At 42.5% G+C, this 20,103-nt stretch overlaps 1 protein-coding gene across 2 annotated transcripts in view; it reads right to left on the bottom strand.

The window, feature by feature from the left end:
- Positions 1–17,088, bottom strand: part of UGGT1 (UDP-glucose glycoprotein glucosyltransferase 1) — a 39,139-nt gene extending 22,051 nt beyond the window's left edge. Inside the window, exons 1-16 of one of the 2 annotated variants that reach the window (XM_081191100.1) lie at positions 16,897–17,088; positions 15,180–15,317; positions 14,841–14,923; positions 13,557–13,687; positions 12,485–12,597; positions 11,700–11,874; positions 10,534–10,630; positions 9,203–9,281; positions 8,522–8,622; positions 7,084–7,183; positions 5,965–6,025; positions 3,294–3,385; positions 3,030–3,180; positions 2,636–2,755; positions 2,261–2,346; positions 1,003–1,138 (exon numbers count right to left, since the gene is read on the bottom strand). In XM_081191100.1, the coding sequence (XP_081047226.1) occupies positions 1,003–1,138; positions 2,261–2,346; positions 2,636–2,755; positions 3,030–3,180; positions 3,294–3,385; positions 5,965–6,025; positions 7,084–7,183; positions 8,522–8,622; positions 9,203–9,281; positions 10,534–10,630; positions 11,700–11,874; positions 12,485–12,597; positions 13,557–13,687; positions 14,841–14,923; positions 15,180–15,304 (1,650 nt within the window). In that variant the 5' untranslated portion in view covers positions 15,305–15,317; positions 16,897–17,088. The remainder of the gene's footprint in view (positions 1–1,002; positions 1,139–2,260; positions 2,347–2,635; positions 2,756–3,029; positions 3,181–3,293; positions 3,386–5,964; positions 6,026–7,083; positions 7,184–8,521; positions 8,623–9,202; positions 9,282–10,533; positions 10,631–11,699; positions 11,875–12,484; positions 12,598–13,556; positions 13,688–14,840; positions 14,924–15,179; positions 15,318–16,896) is intronic. The other variant, XM_081191099.1, reaches the window with a different exon arrangement.
- Positions 17,089–20,103: the final 3,015 nt, after the last annotated feature.

Here is a 20,103-nt window from a genome sequence, read left to right as displayed (position 1 = left end):
ATAATATCGCTACATCCCAACACTTGGTGTAGGCTAGGCCTGCAAAGCTGATGTCTGCAGGAAAATAATTATACATATCATACAGTACAGACGGATAGATGGCTGTATGCATGCATTACAAACTGCTTTGGTTATCTATTTTACAGGTTCTTACAGGGAAAAGTTTCTCATGAGTTCTCCCAATATCTTTATTTTCCCAGGATGTTTAAGTGCCCAGCAGAATGTCATGAGGGGAAGTAAATTACTGATGGTGGCATGGATGAGCCTCTAAAAAAGGCTGATCACCATTACGAACCAACTTTGTTAAGAGCGAGTTGAAGGCTAAAATCAAACTGCAGGGACAACAGGAACAGAGCACGGCACACAATGTAGGGCAGGAAGGATGGAGGAATCCACTCTTACCCACTCTCCCCCCCAAACACATACTAGCCTTGGCCAAGAGACAAGTATGACTGTGACAACAAGCTCTCAATTCCACAGGTACATCAGTGATAAGGTAGAGGGACCAGGGTGGAGACAGGAGCAAGGGAAGGGCAGCATTAAAAGCCTCATTGTGGTGCCAAGGATGATTTATATTCTGCCCCCCTACCCTCCAATCCCATGCTGCCATCACTATAGTTACAGGATAATGAAAAGATGTGAAAATGCACAACAGTGTACCAGATCGTTCCTCGCCTAGCCTTTCTATTACATTTACATTAGGAATGCACAATAGAGAGCACATGTCACTTCAATTTCACAGCTTAACTTGGAGAACAGTGCAGTGGGAGAAAAGTGGCTTTGGCAAGAAAAGTTATCCTTCCATGAAAGAGACGGTCAAGAACTCACAACAGAACCTGCCCTCATATCACTGACAGCAAGTACATTACTACTTTCATAATCATTAACCCAAATATTCTGAAAAGGCAAACTGCTGCAACAAGAAGTGTCTCTTCTTGTTGCAACAGCCTCAAGGCTGACATAAACAAATACAGCTGCATTAATTCTCTCCAAAACACTCACAGATATAACCGTCTGGAAGGCAAAATTATTATCAACTTCTTGCGCAATGTAATTGTAGGCTCGAAGGAGAGCGACCCCAGCATCTTGTAAACCATCAACATCTTCAGAGTCATTAACCACAAAAACCAGTCCAATCCTATTAACAAAACAAAAGAAAACAGACTAAAATCCAAATCATATATTCAAAAGCACAGCATCTGCAGCGGAAATGTTTAGGTTTGTGAACACGAGTGACACTGACCACCACTAAATACTACCGATCCTTTATCAGTGGTTGAAGGGATGTAGGAATGAGCTGTCGGATTGTGCTCTTTCCCCTGCAACCCCTTCCTCTCTTGATGCACAAACTAACCAAGGTTAAGGCTAACCAGGATTCAATCCTAACCAGACAATGGAACTAACATCAAGCTCTGGTTTCAAATCCTGAGATAGGAGCCAGACCTGGTTAGCATTAACCATGGCTGACATTGGTGCAGACATGGACTGAGCCATGAATCTGGCTGGTGTGAAGAAGTCATCCATGAGGAGGAGGCGGCATTGTGGTACACAATCATATAATGTTACATCTGCATCATTCCTCCATATCTGTGGTATTTCACATGTGTGCAAAACTCACATAGGCATAAGCATGTGCCCCATATCAGATTTCCCACAGCCACTTGGTATAAACCAGGACCTCCAGATACCTCCCATATGTGATCAGACCCAAAAGGCTCCTCTCTCATACAGTTAGGAATAAGAGGTAGTGGAGATGCATGGTTGCTCAAGAAAAACTCCCATCATGCCAAATATGTACTTTTCATAGACTCAGAAAGCTGATCAGCTGTGAATATTAAAGGTAAAGGGACCCCTGACCATTAGGTCCAGTCGTGGCCGACTCTGGGGTTGCGGCACTCATCTCGCTTTATTGGCCGAGGGAGCCGGCGTACAGCTTCCGGGTCATGTGGCCAGCATGACTAAGCCGCTTCTGGCGAACCAGAGCAGCGCACGGAAACGCCTTTACCTTCCCGCCAGAGCGGTACCTATTTATCTACTTGCACTTTGACGTGCTTTCGAACTGCTAGGTTGACAGGAGCAGGGACCGAGCAACGGGAGCTCACCCCGTCACGGGGATTCGAACCACCGACCTTCTGATTGGCAAGCCCAAGAGGCTCAGTGGTTTAACCCACAGCGCCACCCGCGTCCCTGTAGCTGTGAACATTACTCAGCTTCAAAAATAAAATTGTAAGTTCCACACACATAGAAACTGCAGCATTACCTCAATGGTATGTGGTTACTAAGGAACATTTCAGCCACGCTAAGCAACTCCGCCGAGCTCTCATGGGACGGGTCTACGATGAGTACCTGAAAGTCATAGCAAAGTACGGATTCAGATGCCATTACATCACTTCAGAAGGACTAGAACCATGTTTCACAATTTTAATTTTAAATGTTTTAGATCTCTCTATGGATTCTTATTTGTATGGGGTTTTTTATATTAGAACAGATACACTAAGCTAAATATATAGGATTATCTTAATTTTAGTGGAAAACTTATAATAAAAATTAACATTGCATACAAATAAAATCTTAAGTTGCCCAACCCTTGAAATCTTAGAATGAAGTTCATAGACCAAAATAAGATACCACTTACAAAATTATGGAAGTTTTTCCTTATTTGTCTGATTACACCAGGGAAAGTAGGGCGCAGCAACTCCTGGACACTGGAAGGCCAAGAATTGTATCTGCTGTCAACTTCAAGATTATTGATCCACTAAAAAGAAAAGAAAGTCAAACAAGATAAATTAAAAATACTTGTTGCTTGGACTATTAGAACTTATTTCAATTTAGGGCCACTATTTAGCGATTCAAATGCAGTGGAAGTAACTTAACTGTATGGATTCGTATGTTGAACTAAAATAAGATTCAAGACTTGCCTCAAAGAATTTACACTTCAGTGAAGAATGTGCACAAGTGTACCAGGATATATAACATACTGTGAATGATTTTTTTTACTGATCGGTGGAAATCTCACCCCACATACTCACTGAAATAGCAGGACTTCTGATATCTACAGCATAGTCAGAGTCCGATGGCTGGATGTTCAGCTTTAACACATTGTGCATGGAAAGGCCAACAATTCCCAAACTGTGCAGCCCTTCCATAACACGAGCTTCGTTCCTCAGGACATCAAACAAACTAGAAAGAGCACAGATCAGATAAAACTTTAGAACGCCACCAGCTGATAATACTGTAGCATTTTATATTGCTATACCATAACCTAAGTTAAGAAGAATTTGAAGAGTTCATACCTAAATATGTCCTGTGTGTCTAGATCTATGTGCAGCCCATTGATGAACAGGGCAGAATCCCCAGATTGTAAACCTAAGGTTCCTTTGAAGTACTGAGGAAAAAGTGCAACAAAGACATTAATAGACTTCTTTAAATACAAGACTTGAATAACACATAACTTAAGATCAAATCTTTTCAAAGATGTGCATTTAAAATGTTAACTGATCCCAGAAATGGAAATTCAGTTGGTCCTGCCTTGATAGCAAATCAGCTATCAGTATTAATCTAATGCAGCACAGAGTGTGAATTATCTTATGATAAAAATAGAATGATGAGGTACAGTGGACGCTCGGGTTGCGAACATTCGCAAGCCGCAAAAGTGCGTCTGTGCACGCGCGGGTCGCAATTCAGCGCTTCTGCACATGGGCAAGCGCCGAAACCTGGAAGTAACCCGTTCTGGTACTTCCGGGTTTGGCGCAGTGCGCAACCCAAAATTGCACAACCCGAAGCGTCTGTAACCCGAGGTATGACTGTATTAATAGAGTGATCCAAACCCCTGATCCACCACATAGGAAGGAGTCTGGATGAGGAGGTTTCCCTTTACTTGTATTCATGCTCTGCTATTAGCAGGGCTCACCTACCAATGAACTTTCAAGTGAACTGGAGCAGCCAAGTACAGGTGACGACCATTTTGCCCAGGTTCCATTCCTGGCCCCTGTGCACCTCAGCGGAGTGCACATAAACCCAACCCAACCCCATTCTGCCTTGTTCCAAATCCAAAAGGACCCACACATTGGTGGATGCATGCAAAATGGTTGCTGCCTTTATTCATTGGCTTCTAAGTACCTCCAAGTTAATCCAGGCCTCTCTGTTGCACCAACCTGGAGCTGGTGCCACTGAACTAAAATGTTTTCCTACCCATCACAACTTGCAACCTGCCTGGCACAAGCAGAGAGACTCCAGATGTTATTGTAGTACCCGTTAAGCCCTGCTGCCAACCACCAGGGGTTTGGATTGCATGCTAAATAAGGCCTGCTGACTGCCCATTCTTTGATGATGTGGAGCAATTACAAGCTGTGTTCCCATTTCAATTACTGCTCTTCTTTATAGCATCCAAGGTTCTATGTAGACATGGGGAAGTAAAATGTATCAACTACTTACTTGTCCTCAAGCAATCTGCCTACACACTTGACCGATAAATAAATTTAACAAAGTGGTTTTATCATACTCTAGAATCATGTTAGCCATTTTAAGGAATATTGAGGCACTTATGATATATGGCTGATAAATGATATGGGGGTGGCGGCTTACTAGCTGAAAGTATAATAGAGACTGATGTAAAAGGGATAAAGTTAGTGCACCATAAGCAAAATATAAAGGCCACTATCAGTGGCCATCATTTGCATTCAAGCCCAGATGAAATCAAAATGGGCACACAAAGCTGTCTGAGGTCACCTCTGGGGGCTAAATCAAGCAAAGAAAAATAATCTTACCAAAGTTACTTCTCTCACTTCAACCAACCTACCCTCAAGACTGAGATTCATATATAATAATAAGCATTTTTTGATGCCATGTAAATTGCAAAGTTCAGTCCTCATTGTAGATTTAGAGCAATCTAGGTTGCAATCCTATACCCACTTATTTAGTGGGGCTTACTTTTAGGTAAACATGTCTGGGATTGCACTGTTAAAACCTGTTATGCTGAACTGTTAAGTGGTATTTGTATTCTGATATCTGAACAACATTCTGCCCCACTGTTTCTTTTCTAATTGTTGTGACAACCCAGTTCCTCTGAGGTAATTCTTTTCTAGAATGGGACTCTTCAGGGAGCTTGTTAAGACAGCATTCCTGATATTTTGCACATTCACCCTGACATTTCTTACAGTAAATAGATATGCAGATAGATACATTATTCCCTTAAAGAGAAAGTTAAACAGATATTATGCAGCAGATTCAATTACGCTGTGATTTCAGTCTTAAACAGAGATAAAGAAGTCAATTGAGGGGATTGTACTGCTCCTGCTGTGCCAGTTGTTAAAGTTTCTATTTGTTTAATCCCCAGAACACATCACAGAAGCCACTAAGTTTCAAGTTTGACACGCACTGGGACTTATTCAAAAGCAAGACAAAACCCAAAAGGCCAAGTTTTCCTTGAGTAACAGCTTGTGACTATTCCCTGGGAAATAACCAGATAAAACCAGTTAGGATCCACTTGGCTCATAGTTTCTGAGCTTGTAGAATATAAACCTTGCACAGAACAGTGTTAGGGTTCACTGGAACAAACTCCCTCAGAAGTAGTGGAGTCTTCTTCACCGGAGGTATTTAAGTAGAGGTTGGCTGGCCACCTGTCCTAGATGCTTTAGATGAGATTCCTGCATTGCAGGGGGTTAGACTAGATGGCCCTCGGTGCCCCTTCCAACTCTACAATTCTATGGTTCTATGATATAATGAAGAACCTTTCCTCCAAATTCTGCCCCAGACTGTAGCTACTACAGTACAACCAGAAACCAACAAAACATTCTGGACATTCTGGAAGAAGAACAGCATTTCAAAGTATTTAGAGCTAGTTAAAATGTACTTTTTAAATACAGAGAGGCAGTGTGGCTTAATGGCTAGTGTTAGCCCAGGAGACCTAGGTTCAAATCCCTATTTGCCAATAGGCTCCAATACAATAAGGCTCCATACAATTACCTTTTGGTTCTCTTCAATTTCTGATCTGAGTTCTGAAGAAACAACTGTTTTTGTTATTGCCCTACAGAAACCAAAAGAGTCACAAGTTATCATTAATTGCCTGTCCTACCTCTTCTTTTGTTTTTACATCTGTTCCACTCCAACATGTCCCACTAGGGCATACAATTGTTACAAGTAAACAGATACTGGAATTCATACAGTATAGAAAACATTGTAACTGCAAGGACAATTCATCTATTTCATTTAAGCTCTCTAGTGCAATCAATGGGGGGGGGGACTTCACATACTAAACCCTGCAAAGTTTGACATCTTCAAAATTTGTGCCAAAAATGGTTGCACAAGAATTAAGTGCTTTCAGCTTTTAAATCCAAAAGGACACAGACCAGGAGGAAGTTATTATCCCTTAAAAGAGATTGGTAATCTGAGCCAACTATGAACTTAACAGCTCTTATTTAATAGAAAACACTAATATGCACTTAAGATTACAAATGCTGTAGTACTGATGATGCAGAAATACTGACTTTTCAGGTATAGCCTGCCCCCCTCACTGAAGATATGATCAGTGCAGGTTGTTGTTGGCTGTATAGCTGCCCGGTTATGTCTTTCCTGCCCCAGTTTCTCGCAAACTGATTATGAATGGTTTTCTTATTCCTGGCTGAACGCAGGCATTTTCTCCACCTCCAGCGCCTTTCTGTATATGTGAATCCTTTCTGCTGCCAAATTGTCTCTACTTTATCAGAGAAAAACCTTGCATTTTCATTGAACTTCCAAGGTGGCCATATTTAATATTTTCAAATATGCAAGGGGTATTTCACCACCAATTCATACCAAAGTTTTCAAGGTATTAAGAGCAAAATTATAGCAGATATGTTGAAAAGCAAGTCTTCCCTTTTAAAATGATCTAATTCCACAATTGCTCGTTGCCAAACTATCAGTTAGCTGGTGGAAGCTGGATGGACCACACTGAGGCAACCATTTCCCCACAAGTAAGGGGGCCAAAGTAGTTTGTTTCCGTTTCAACAACCAGGATCCCCAATCTACTCTGGGATCTTTGATCACTTTCACCAAAGTAAACAGCACAATAATCTACATTTGCTTAGCAGCAGCAGCAGCAGTTACCTAGCCTTTGTGGGAAAATTCTGACTTAGATCTTTCATGACCATCAAAGCATCCACCGTAGGAGCAGCCAGAATACGGGCAGCAGTTTGGAAGCTCAGATCTAAAATTGAAAATAGTTCAATCATAAGGCAGTCCTTCAAACCTGGAACGTTGTAAAGCTTAACTCTGCTAGGTGCCAAGGTCAGCCTAATCTCTTGAAGCTCTTAAACACCCAATTATTCCTCTCACGCACTTTGATGAAACTGCTCACATGGCTGAAGCGGAGTTCATGTGTAAGGGCATCCCTGGATCAAGCCAGCGCATCCACCAATGTTCTGTTCTTAGCACAATTCATACAACTGAATATAATGCCGAGAAACATGCACCAGTTGGAAGTGAACCAGAAGGATTTGGGAATTTTACTGCACAGGTTTACTCAGAAGAAAATGCCACTGCCTCCAATGGGGCTTACTCCCAAGTGGGTTCAGGACTGCAGTCTTTCGTCACCTTGAGTTATCTATAATGCAACTATGAGCCGTAACTATAATGCAGCTGCGAAGAATGCAACTGGCAAAAAAAAATCGGAGGCACCGAAATAAGAAGAATGCAAAAGAAGGAACTTGTTTGCTTAATGCCAACTAACAGAGCAATCCAAAGCCCTGGCAGGCAGTGGCAGGGTTGTGTTGTCACCACCTTGGCAGCCATCTTGCTCCTGCTGGCCACAGCAGAAGAGGCAGGCAAATCACTGTGGCAGCCTGGAGCTGGTGCAATGATTCGGCTTGAAGACATCACAAGGCAGCAGTGGGGTCTGCTTGGGATCCAGCAGTGACAGTCATGGGGCTTCCCTAGAACACCCCATTTAGGGGCTTTCCATGAGCTACCACCAGGTGGAATGAGGAGCTGGGAGTTGATGCTGGCATCACTCTGTGGGTAGAGGGACACCTTCATCAAAGTCCATCGCAGCCAGGCACAATGGGATTTTGGATTGAAGACATAGAAGATGAACTCCAGGTGAATGCTGTTAGGAGCAAAGTTTTCTTCTTCAAAGTATGCAGAAGAGCTGAAGCAGTTTGCAGAAATATTGTACCTATCTGGCACCATGAGGAAACTACTTCAGCTATTCTATGTAATTCAAAAGTTTAAGATGGTTGCTGAAGGAACCTGTGCTTTGAAATATGTTGACGTGTAAAAAATGCAACAGCATTCAATTGGATGCTTTGCACAAAGGGAAAATGCCTTGGGGTGGTGCTGATGGAAAGTGTCTTCATGCTTGTATCTGTTCCAGGAACGGTTGCATTTATGGATGCTTCTGCTGACACAGGAGCACTTCGTAACGAAGGCATAATAAATTTATTTTAGTGTGTGTGTATATAAGGACTTAAGTGCAGCATAAGAGCTCCTAGGAAGTTGAAGCTCACATTTCAGATTTGCAGGAGAGGGGTCTAATATGGATACTTACCTTGTAATTGCCACACTTTTAAGGGCGCCATTTCATTGGTGCTTTCAACAAGATGTTTTCTTAGTTCTTTCAGTTCTTCTTTCAAACTGGGGTGCAACTGCCTGGAATAAAAAATGAATTAAGGAAACCTATATTATTAAAGGTAAGGGTACCCCTGACCATTAGCGGACGACTCTGGGGTTGCGCGCTCATCTCGCTCTATAGGCCGAGGGAGCCGGCGTTTGTCTGCAGACAGCTTCCAGGTCATGACTAAGCCGCTACTGTGAAGAGTCTCAGAGTGAAACTCTCCTCACTCTGGCTCCAGAGGGAGCAAACATCCATTAACTGCCCTTAATAGATGTGGATTTGGGTCCCTTTTCTTAATATTTTGTAGGCTTTAGTCGGAAAATGCAGCTAAAAGTAACAGAGGAAGCTGCTGTATACAGTTTAATAGGCCCATCTAACTCAAGACTGCCAACACTTACTGGCAGCAGCTCTCAGGGTTTCAGGTAGAAGTGCTTCCCATCCTCACCTGCTGATGCCGGGACCAAACCTGGGACCTTTCGCAAGCAAAACATGTGCACTTTTACCGAGCCGCCTCCCTGCAATCTTCTTTATGTATTTCCTTGCAAGTTTGTTTCTGGAATGCCTTAGGTGGAAAAGCCAAGGAAAATGAACATGTTTGTCAAGAGCATGACGTACCTCAGTTTTCCAAATAGAAATCCCTGCACTTCATCAATTGGGTCATTTTCACCTATTACTGTTGCATTCACATCTGCACCTATAGAAACATGAAAAAACTCCTGATTATGATACCATTTAGGAAACGATCAGTCATAAAGAGTCTGACACGCTTTGCAAGCCTTCAGCACACAATATTAGCACTGCAGACAGCTGTAACAGCAAGCACTTCTTGTTTCTAAGATAAGTAGACAATTGCTGCTACTTCTTACAACAGGCACCAAAGTGTAATGGGGTCATTCCCTGGTGAGGGGGGAACAGTGACATTCGTTGCCACTCATTCCCTGAGGATTTTATAATGCTACTTCTGTCAACCAGTGAATACTCTGGTGTTGCTCTCCACTGCTACTGTGAAGAGTCTCAGAGTGAGACTCTCCTCACTCTGGCTCCAGAGGGAGCAAACATCAAACACTTTTTTCTAAAGAAGTGGCTTGTCGCACAAAAAAGGACAGAACGATGACGACACTCCTCATTCTGCCTCTGCATGTGTTTCTGCATGTTTTTACTTAGTAGCCAACACCATGCTAGTAGCATTTGAAGCCAGCAAACTGGTGGAAGGGAGGGATTAACACAAAGTAGGATATACAAAACACAGATAAAAATTACAATGGCTTTTCCTTCATATAGAAAATGTGCTACTTTTCATGCACCACAGCTTATTATCATAAAAAAGGATCTGTGGGAGGAAATTAAACGTGTGTAAGAGGTTAGGCAGCCTTGCAAGGAAAGCAGAAGATGACGAAGGAAGTGTGAGGCAAGACCCTGGAACTAGGTCCTGAGGGGAAATTGGGCACACAGATTGCTAACAGCCAGGGAGAGAGCAAGTCCAGACAAGCTTCCCACTCCAGCTTGAACTGGTAGCCTACACAATCCTGCCACGTCAAGGGAAGCTAATGGGTTGCCTGGGCAAGTTGCCTCATCCTAAAGTACATCAATATATGCATGAACCTTCCAGTCCTTAAGAGTATCAATCCAAAGGTTGCCTAGTCTAGCTTCAGCAGCTCCTGTCAAAGTGCAATCAATTCCAGAGTGATTGCTACTCAGTGGGTTTTCATTTATTGTTATTTAGCTTGTTACAAGCCATTTTGAGCAGAATTCCCTTGTGGAAAGGTTGTACATAAATAAATACGAATGATTTAGATTACTGCAGCGTATTGCTAATATACCCTGAAAAAGTGATTCAATTCCAAATAGAATAACAGTGAGAGCATATGAAGAGAATTTAAAAAACAACTTTGGAACATATTCCAGTTCATGGTGGAACCATCACTGCTCTTAAGGTAGGAATTCACCTTTCACCTGGGTATCATCCTTGGCCTTATATTCTGTGCTTTTAATGGCCAGCTCCACACCATAGCCTGACAGGTAGACTCTTTCTTTACTTGGATTCTACAAGAGAGAAAGGAGTAAAAGCAAGGTAACATGGGCACAACAAGACATTTGCTAGGTTTATCTCTCCCAACTTTGCCAAACCATAATCACAGGCAGTTGGACCATCCTGATTTAAACTTGGAACAAGTGCCCAGCTGTGTTTCAGCTCAGCTATAAACACCCACCCTCTCTGTGATAAGAAAGTTGCAGCCCAATTCAGAACTCCAACTGGTAGGAGGATGAAAAATGTAGTTTCCATCTAAGAAGCTCTTGTAGTGATTCCTGCTGTCTTGGCAATCCTTCTCATGCGGGTATTTACATATCTGGAACCTCAAATTTCATTGCACATTGCCACAAAAGTTATAAGGGGCAGTAAGACTATAAAAAGAACTGTAACCAGAAATATCCTGAATCTATTACCTCTTCAAATTGAGACCTAACAGTTTCTAGATCTTTAAAACAGTGAGTCTAGATTCAGCTTCACAGTTGTCTTGTACGAATAAGACGAATACAGTGGTGCCTCGCAAGACGAAATTAATTCGTTCCGCGAGTTTTTTCGTCTAGCGAATTTTTCGTCTTGCGAAGCACAGTGTCGGAAAAGTTTTGGAAAAGCTTCAAAAATCGCCAAAAACCTCAAAAAAGGCTACCACACCACGTTCTATGAGTTGCTCCTCGAAGTCAAGTCGCAACTGTATTAATGGTGTTAAGAAAAAGGAAACAAACTTGCAAAAAACGCAAGACGTTTTCGTCTTGCGAAGCAAGCCCATAGGGAAATTCGTCTTGCGAAGCAGCTCAAAAACCGCAAAACCCTTTCGTCTAGCGAGTTTTTCGTCTTGCGAGGCATTTGTCTTGTGGGGCACCACTGTAAATCTTTCAGTATAATCAGAAAAGATAACCCCTCTTTCAAAACACAAAAATGTTGCAATATTGAAAGCAATCAAAAACTGGCAATATGGTTTATATAAAAGCACACACGATTTTAGAACTCAATGCAAAATATTCTTGAAGTGGCACCTAAATAACTAATATTGCTCCTGAAAAATACTGGAAATCATATGGACTTTCCTAAAATTGTTTTAGTACTTACAGCGATGTAATGCCTAAGAATGTAGGTGATTTCTCCAGCATTGACTTTTGATACAAGTAGTCTGTGAAATCTAGACATCTCCTCAGAGCCAATCTCAGCATACAAGATTACCACAGGACTTTCGGGGTCTGAGACTGGATATTTGTGGTCACCTTTGAATATAAAAGGCTTTGGCCTGGAACAAGACGAACACCCCAATATAAATACTGTATTTAAACAAGATTAGGTAATGCTTATGACTACAATGAACATATAGAAGAGACATAAATAGGTAACTATGACAGTCCTTATTCTAATGCTTGAATCATTAAATGTGATTCATGAAGAATTAAAATAAGATTTCCATATGGAAATCCCAGCGCTTTATTGCTCTGCTTCTCACGATTGTGGAACTGAATGAATTCCTAAAATGGTGTAACTTATAAAGCCATTGCAAATGGAACTGAACGGTATGCGTTTTATACTTGTAATGCTGTTATCTATTTGTATCTTTGTTGTAATCTACTGTTGTAACCCACCCCAGAATCTTATGATTGCATCCCACTCTGGGACCTTATGTCCAAAGTAGCAACATGTTAAGATTCTAATCAATCATTTAATCAGAATATTTATAATTCCCCAACTCATAAAAAATAGCAAAGCAGTGTACAATAAAATTATTTAAACATCGTGAAACCATGAAATCATAGAATTATGTAATACAGAACAAATGACCAACACTGAATCAGATTGCCCTATTTTAACAAAATAAGCAGCATAGCTGCCTTGGTACAAAATAAAACTACCTTTCTGAAGCTGTTTGTAGAAGCATTTTGAGTTTGTCAGATTCACACGTCTTCTCTCCATGTACAACAAAAAATGCATTACATCCCTCTGGTGGGGGCTCATCAGCTGCTATCTGTATTAAAATGGATCTATTATAGTAAGATGTCAACCTTTTTCAGAGTGGGGGGAAATCATGGTCATAGTAACAGGATCACAAGATACTCTGCTTCTAATAGATTCATCTGTGCATTGTCATTTTTGATCCATATGAACGAACAGTAGAGCACTGAGTCACATCAAAAAAACTGGCCACGACTTGTGGAATGGGGGCATTTGCACAGCTTTTCTGCTTCCAGCCCAGATGGATACCAGCGAGGAGGGTAGAATAAACTTCTTAGATTCTTTCAAAGACAAATACCACACAAAATAAAGATCACTCCATTTTATAATCAATCAAGAAAGGTCTCCTGTCTTGGAGCTAAATGAGAGAAAGAGGGATAATCTTACAGCAACTTTATTTGCTCCCTTCCCTCCCCCCCCCCCAATCTCTCTCCTCTCTTTTATTTCTCTCAGTCTTGTGTTGTGTTTATTATTAATGCTGGGTGAGCAGCTATTGAGGCGAACAAGATGGTGGGCAGGATACTGAAGCAGTTTCCTTTGCAACTGCAAAATGAGAAGCCGTTCCTTTTAAATTTAAGTTTTTGGGGTTTTTTAAAGGAACGTAAATATCCATGTGGTAACTTTTGCAGCACTGGTACCATGCCCAATACTTCTCTGGGCAGTGGTCAGGAAAGAGGTGGAAGATTGTCAATGCCTAGACACTACACCTAACCTTGGTGTCTAGGCTGGCAATCAATCAATCAATCAGGGAAGGTGATATTATCTGTCAACTCAATAAGGTCCATCAACATATTACCACTCCCAATATACACAGTATAGTCCGTCACTGTCAAAAAATTAGTCATTGTAATATGGTCAAACACAAGGCTTAGGTTGCTAGTTCAGGGAGAGGAGACACCCAATGTTTCCTTTTGCATTACTGTCTGTATGAAAGCATGAGAATCAGAAATGTTCCAAAAGCTATATACTAACCTGCTGGAAGGCTTGAACCGTAGCTGAATAAGAGCGCAAAGACAAGGCAAATTTCAACAAGTTCTGTTGCAAAGGTGAAAGATTCTGGGAAGCTGCTTGCAGCATTGCATAGTAAGAGGAATAATCAGTACCTGCCAACCCATAAAGTAAACTATTTAGTTTTTAATGCAAGTGCAGAGGGATTTTAAAAATCAGTGATAATTGTCGTGGTTCATACTACAACTGTATGCAAAAAGTGACACAATTTAAAACAACACAAGGAATCAGCATCCTGTGCAGTCATCAAGTTGGAAATATATGACTACAAGCTGGTAAACACTGTGATCCTAGGCTACCTCCATATAATACTGCATACAGAAAATATCTTTCTTTCTTTCTCTGAACTTGATTATTCACACTCATTGTTCACTACTACAATTGCTAAGCACATATTTGCTTTTAAGATATACTTGGAATTCATGTGCATTATAGATATGACTGCTGGAATGTGTCTAATCCGTTTAATGAGACATCCTCAATGGTAAGCAGTTCTATCATATTATGACATAATTCTATTACAACAAAATATTATATATCTTCATTAATAATAACGATGTCTTAGTTACTTTAGCTTGTTAACACTCCAAAGACATATCAATTATAAATTACAGTCATTACTGTCCACTATGTATTGTGGCATGTCAAAATAAATCTGCTTTTGAAGATCAAAGTAGGCAGCAACACAGATAAAGGCTCTGAGAGTGGGGAAATGCAGCTAGCAGGTTTATTTGGCTTGGTCAGTCACTAAGTTCTACAGATCTGCCTTAAACGGCCAATTTATATCTGCATAAGCTTTGACTGGTTACCATTTCCTATTAAAGTGTGAAGCATAAATGAAAATCTTTACTATTTTTATATTTAGCATTATTCTACAAATGGAAAGAGAAAAACAAGTTACAGTCGTACCTCGACTCCTGAACGCCTTGGGAGTCAAACGTTCCGGCTCCCAAACAATCAAAAACCGGAAGTGAGTGTTCTGGTTTTCGAGCGTTCTTTTGGAACCGAACGTCCGATGGGGCTTCCGCGACTTCTGATTGGCTGCAGGAGCTTCCTGCAGCCAATCAGAAGCAGCGCGTTGAAAGTTGAATGTTTCGGAAGTCGAATGGACTTCCGGAACGGATTCTGTTCAACGTCCGAGGTACAACTGTATTAAGTGTTTGTCATTTATACCAATGAGCCTTTACAAAGAATTCAGCACAGCGTACCCTATCTGATTACAAAGCAACCAAGGAATGCAATAATTACCATCATGACTGGATGATCCAAAGTCCTGACAGGTTTCAACAAAGCTCCAAAATTTCTCTTGACCTTCTTCTGCTAAAAATTCACTGAAGAAAGGAGGGGAGAGGAATCATTACATTATGTTAAGTTTTATTTGTTTTGGGATTTATTTAAAACCCCAATGACACTGCATTTCACAAGTCCGGATTCAAATTCCATTAAGTAATTAATTTACTGGGTATTTTTAAGGCAAGCCACTATCTAAGCCTCCCACATTTGTAACATAGGGACACAAATTATATGGGAGATTACATATGTAAACTGCTTTTTTTAAAAACCCATTGAGTTAGCCATCTTGCTTACCTTGCTTCAAGTAATAAAGGTGTGGAAAACCACTTAGTAGTCAAAGAAGTCGTCACTGCTTTTGAATCTGCTTTTACCAGGGAGAAGCTCACCCATATTCCAATAAGTGCAATTAGAGTTCCCATCTTATAAAAGAACCTGGAAACAAATGAAGGCATTTAACTTAAGCATTGTATTTCAGTAGAAATAGTTAAGCAAGTGTATGCTTCTGTAAATCCGCGCGGGTGTGCAATCAGTTATAAGGTATATATCTTGACACAAGCCATCTTGCTGAAGCTAAGCAGCACCTGGTTGGGTAACCACCTGAGAATAAAGTGTGTGCCACCTTGGGTTCCATGATGGAAGAAAGGCAGCATATAAGAAAATAAATAAACAAAATCTGGGAAAATAAAGAGTCAATTCTAGGACTGATTCAGAGGTAATGGGCTGATTCACATGTATTGGGGAAACACGTGTTGAAATTCCTACACTGCAGAGGGTTGGACTAGATGACCCTCGGGGTCCCTCCCAACTATACAATTCTATGAGTCTATCATGAGCTAGTGAATAAGCAGGTGTTCCAGTCCCGTTTCTTCTTTTCCCCTCCTGATTCCATTTTCCCCTTCTGTATCATGTCTATTAGATTGTAAGTCTATTTACAGGGACTGTCTTCTCTTTTAATACATGCACAGCACTTAGAATATGCAGGCACTTTGTAAGTGAATAATAATAATTTCATATTGCAGGAAGCGCAATATTAAAGCACATATAAAAGCCTCATGGCAATTCTATCATCTATGAAGTTGGCCTGAGAGAGTAGAGAAACGGAGGTCTCAGAAAAATGAATCCTTCCCAAAAACGTAGTAAATTTGTCTCACTTGTACTTCATATTGTAAAGGTAAGAAGTGGCACTGCAGAAATTACATAAGAAGCTGCTGAGTCAGACGCTAGTCCATCTAGGTCATTATCATCCAACTTACTATCTCCAAAATCCTCAGCAGGAACGTGTCATTCTCAGCCCTGCTACCTAGTAAGTATTTTTTTTAAAAAAAACTAGTGCTTCCCCCTTGATCCAATGGATCCTACTGTGAATTCACGGTCTAGTCTTAGCACCATTGTGGGACTCCACGACGCAGGCATGTCCAGATATGGCAAATGATGATACTTCTGACCATGCCAATTGCGATCACAAATCCCATTGTGCAGGTAAGATTTCAGAAAGGCGATCCTGTCCCTCTGCTGCAACAACACCGAATCTAAGAGCCCTGGGGCTAACCCCCTCGTTTGTTAGATCTTCCTTTTAGTACACAATTTTAGCAAAAAAATACTTGTCTGTATGGATCCAAAGGAGCTCTGCGAATAAACATCCAACTGCCAGCCTTCTGTCCTTCGGTTCGAGATATCCGAATCCTTGACGACGCAACAAAGTTGCCGGAATTCGGGCTGCAATCCTAACCCTGGGGGTGAAACCCACGGGATTCAATAGCACCTGAGCATCAGAGCCGACTCCGTCAGGACTGCAGCCTTAAAATCGCGCGGCTGTGTTGCAAGGCTGGAAACACGAGCTTGCTCTGCTTAACCACCCCGAATTCTCCGCGCCCCAGTCCCTTAGACCCCCCGCTTTCCCTGCTCCTATGGACTCCGCCTCCTCCGATCTCGCCCCAGGAGAGCCCGAAAAAGGAGAAGCGGCGGCGGCGTCTTCAGAGGCGGGTGTCCGGGAACCCAGGCACCCACTCACCGTCCAGTGCTGGGGAACCGCACGGGGGCGGGGGGGGAGGCGATGGTGCCGGTGCCGCGACTTAGCCAGAGGGCGCCTCCTGCTCCTGCCCGGGCTCTCGCGCCGTACGGATTATTATTGCGCCTGTAAGCTACCGCCACGCTCCTTTCCTGCTTCAGCCGCCGCGGCTCCTTCGGTTTCCTGACAGCTCGCTTCCGGTTCCGGCCCCTCGCCGGCTACCAGGAAGAGCTGCGGCGAAGCGGCTCTTTGCCCTACGGAGGGAACCAGTCTGGGAGCAATCCTTGACGCTCGCGGCGCCATTTCGGCTATGGGCAAACAAAGTCCCGCTCCAGGCGACGCTCCAGTCGCCCAGCAGGGGCGCTGTTCCCATCACCAAGCGGAACACAAACTGCAAGCAGGCGGGCACGCAACCTACGGTACCGTGAAGCTGCACCCTACCCTTCCCGCTTTATTGTCTGCCGACATAACAGCATCTCCCGCTTCCACCTCGCCGCTGAATTAGTATTGTTATTAGTATTATTTCCCCACCCTACGCACAAATACGCACACGCACAAAGAGCTAAAGGCTATTTCGCGGAGCAGTCCGCTGCAAGAGACTTGTGGCTTTTTCGTTTCAGGGTAACTCGACTAGCGTTAGATAGTACTGTACAGGCTCCAGCCCTAGGAAGATCCTCTTTAGGACCAGGCAGGAAATCTTCCTCCCGAGCCCTTGCCAGGCTGCAGTGCCGCTCTGCACTTTCATAGTTCTGCATCGTGGAGGAGGCACCTGCTCTCCAGAGGTGGTTGAGACGACAAGCGCCCAACGTCCTCGTGCCTGGGCTCCAGCAATTATAGGAGTCTTGAGTCCAACAGCATCTGAAGAGCCTCACGTTTCCTTCGCATCCCTGTTCTACGCTCCTAGTAGCAGCAACATTGTTTCCTGAGCCCAGTTTAAAAACCTGCAAGACTTGAGAGTCCTTTAATAGCAATGAGATAAATTACTTCAGTTGGGACCTTCTGCCCAACTGCACCCTTTTCCAGGGTATTTGATTCCATCTCCTGTCCTTCACAACAGTCAGCATGAGGAGTACAAGACCCAAACCTCTTATCTACACTACCCTTGCTTGAAGTGACATTCCTTCTGCCTACTTATGGGGCCTCAGCTGTGGAAAAGTAATCTGGTCTAAACCCAACTCAAGCCTCACCCATATATTCAAAGCCAGTCCCAGGTTTTCAAGTGGCAGAGCCCTCAGCAAGATTTATTCAGTGGGACTGCCAAATGATGTGAACTAATTTTTTGACAGGACACCATCTGTAGTAGTGTCTCCTCTTCGTCCCCTTGCTGCCCCTCCTTCCTGCTATATCTGGCCCTTGCTTATATCATATGTTTATGATATTGTGAGCCCTCTTGAGCGGGATATGCCCCCAAAACGCAGCCAATTACTCACCTACTCAAGTGGGGAAGTAAGTGAGTGGCAATGACAGCAAGGAGCACTGGAAGTAGGATCAGTGGTTATTTATTTATATTTTTTCGCAGGACTTTTTAAAGGGGAAACTCACTGGAACTCCGTTCCAGCACCTCTCAGGTGGGCACCATTGCCATTCTAAGAGAATGAGGGTGGTGTTCGTGGTGAGTTCCAGCATGTCTTTTTCTAGAAAAATAGCACTGTATTTTCTTTATTTAACACTTTCATTCCATTATTCAGGCACAAAGACTCCCACAGTCCCTTACAGATTAATTAAAAAACAACAACACCACAAGACAATTCCTGCCTTACTGTTTAAAATGCATGATGCCAAAGGGGAAAAACAAATAAATTCAAGCACCATTTCATAACAGTTACAAAGGTCATAAGGTTGTTCAAACTGAAACCAAAAGGAGCTGGTCTCTCGGAAGATCCAATGGAGTTGACCTGCTTCCCATTGCTCATTTTGCTGCAACCTGATAGAATGCTTACTGATAGATGACAAAAAATTTAAAACCTTGTAGATCATATAATATGATACGCAGTGCAGACTGTTGGTCATTTAGCCATCAAATCTGGATTGCTAATTATTATTATTATTTTATTGAATTTATATACTGTGCTATACCCGGATGTCTCAGGGTGGTTCACATATCAATATCTAATAGTACCCATTGTCATTCTAACATTGCTTGCCAATATTCATTCACCAGTATTGCCCACATCACCACCTCCCCTTCTATGAACTTGAACAACCTATACGTATATATTTGAAAACTTCCCACCAACTGAGGCTCCCCACCAGCTCCGTATCTAAAATCCTCTCACATGCAACACCACCTATCCCTCCCCATCCTGCCAGCCTAAGTGTTGCTTCACACAAGTCTCCATTTTTCATAAAGCAATTGGCACCTCCACCACCCCATTTCACATTCTTCCCCATCAGCAGAAGTGTTGGCAGATCATGTACTCTCCACCCTCTTTAAAACTGCTGCTGGTGGTTTAAAATAAGGATGTGGATGCTAAGGCATGCAGTCCATCTTGGCTGTGAATCCTGAATGACCTGGTCCTTTGCCTACTCCTGCACAGATTCTTGGGCTGGAGTGTTTGGAGTTTGTTTTTGTTGCAGGGGGTTGTTGCTGTTGCTTTTTTGTATCTTTATTTTAGATATTGTGATTTATGTGGAAATTGTTCAGTTTGTGTATTTTCTAATGATTTGTTGATTATGACTACTTTTGTTATGTTGTAGTTATGTATTTTTCACGTTGTAAGCCACCTTGAGCATGGCTCAAACTGCAGAAAGGCAGCATACAAAGAAAATTATGTAAAGGTAAAAAGGTAAATGACCCCTGGACAGTTAAGTCCAGTCGAAGGCAACTATGGGGTGCGGCGCTCATCTCACTTCAGGCCGAGGAAGCCGGCGTTTGTCCACAGACAGCTTTCTGGGTCATGACGCCAGCATGACAAAACCGCTTCTGGCGCAACAGAACTTTCCTGCCCTAAGGAACCATTTACTGGGCTGAAGTTGGTTCAGTATTTATTACGTTCCTCCAAGAAGCACAAAGTGGTGTACATCTCCCCAATTTTTTTCTACAGCAACTTTGTGAGAATATGGAAATTAGTTTATGGAGCTTCACCATTGAGCAGGGATCTGAACCCAGTGGCGTAGCGTGGGGGGTGCCAGGGGTGCCGGCCGCACCGGGCGCAACATTGGGGGGGGGCACGTTTGGCCGGCCCTTCGCAAGACGAAAGTCCATAGGGA

The sequence above is a fragment of the Podarcis bocagei genome (genome assembly GCF_964188305.1).
Source record: "Podarcis bocagei genome assembly, chromosome: 4".
In the NCBI taxonomy this organism is placed as follows: Eukaryota; Metazoa; Chordata; class Lepidosauria; order Squamata; family Lacertidae; genus Podarcis; species Podarcis bocagei.
Note: the sequence above shows the minus strand (reverse complement) of the source record. Positions and strands in the feature narration are given on the sequence as shown.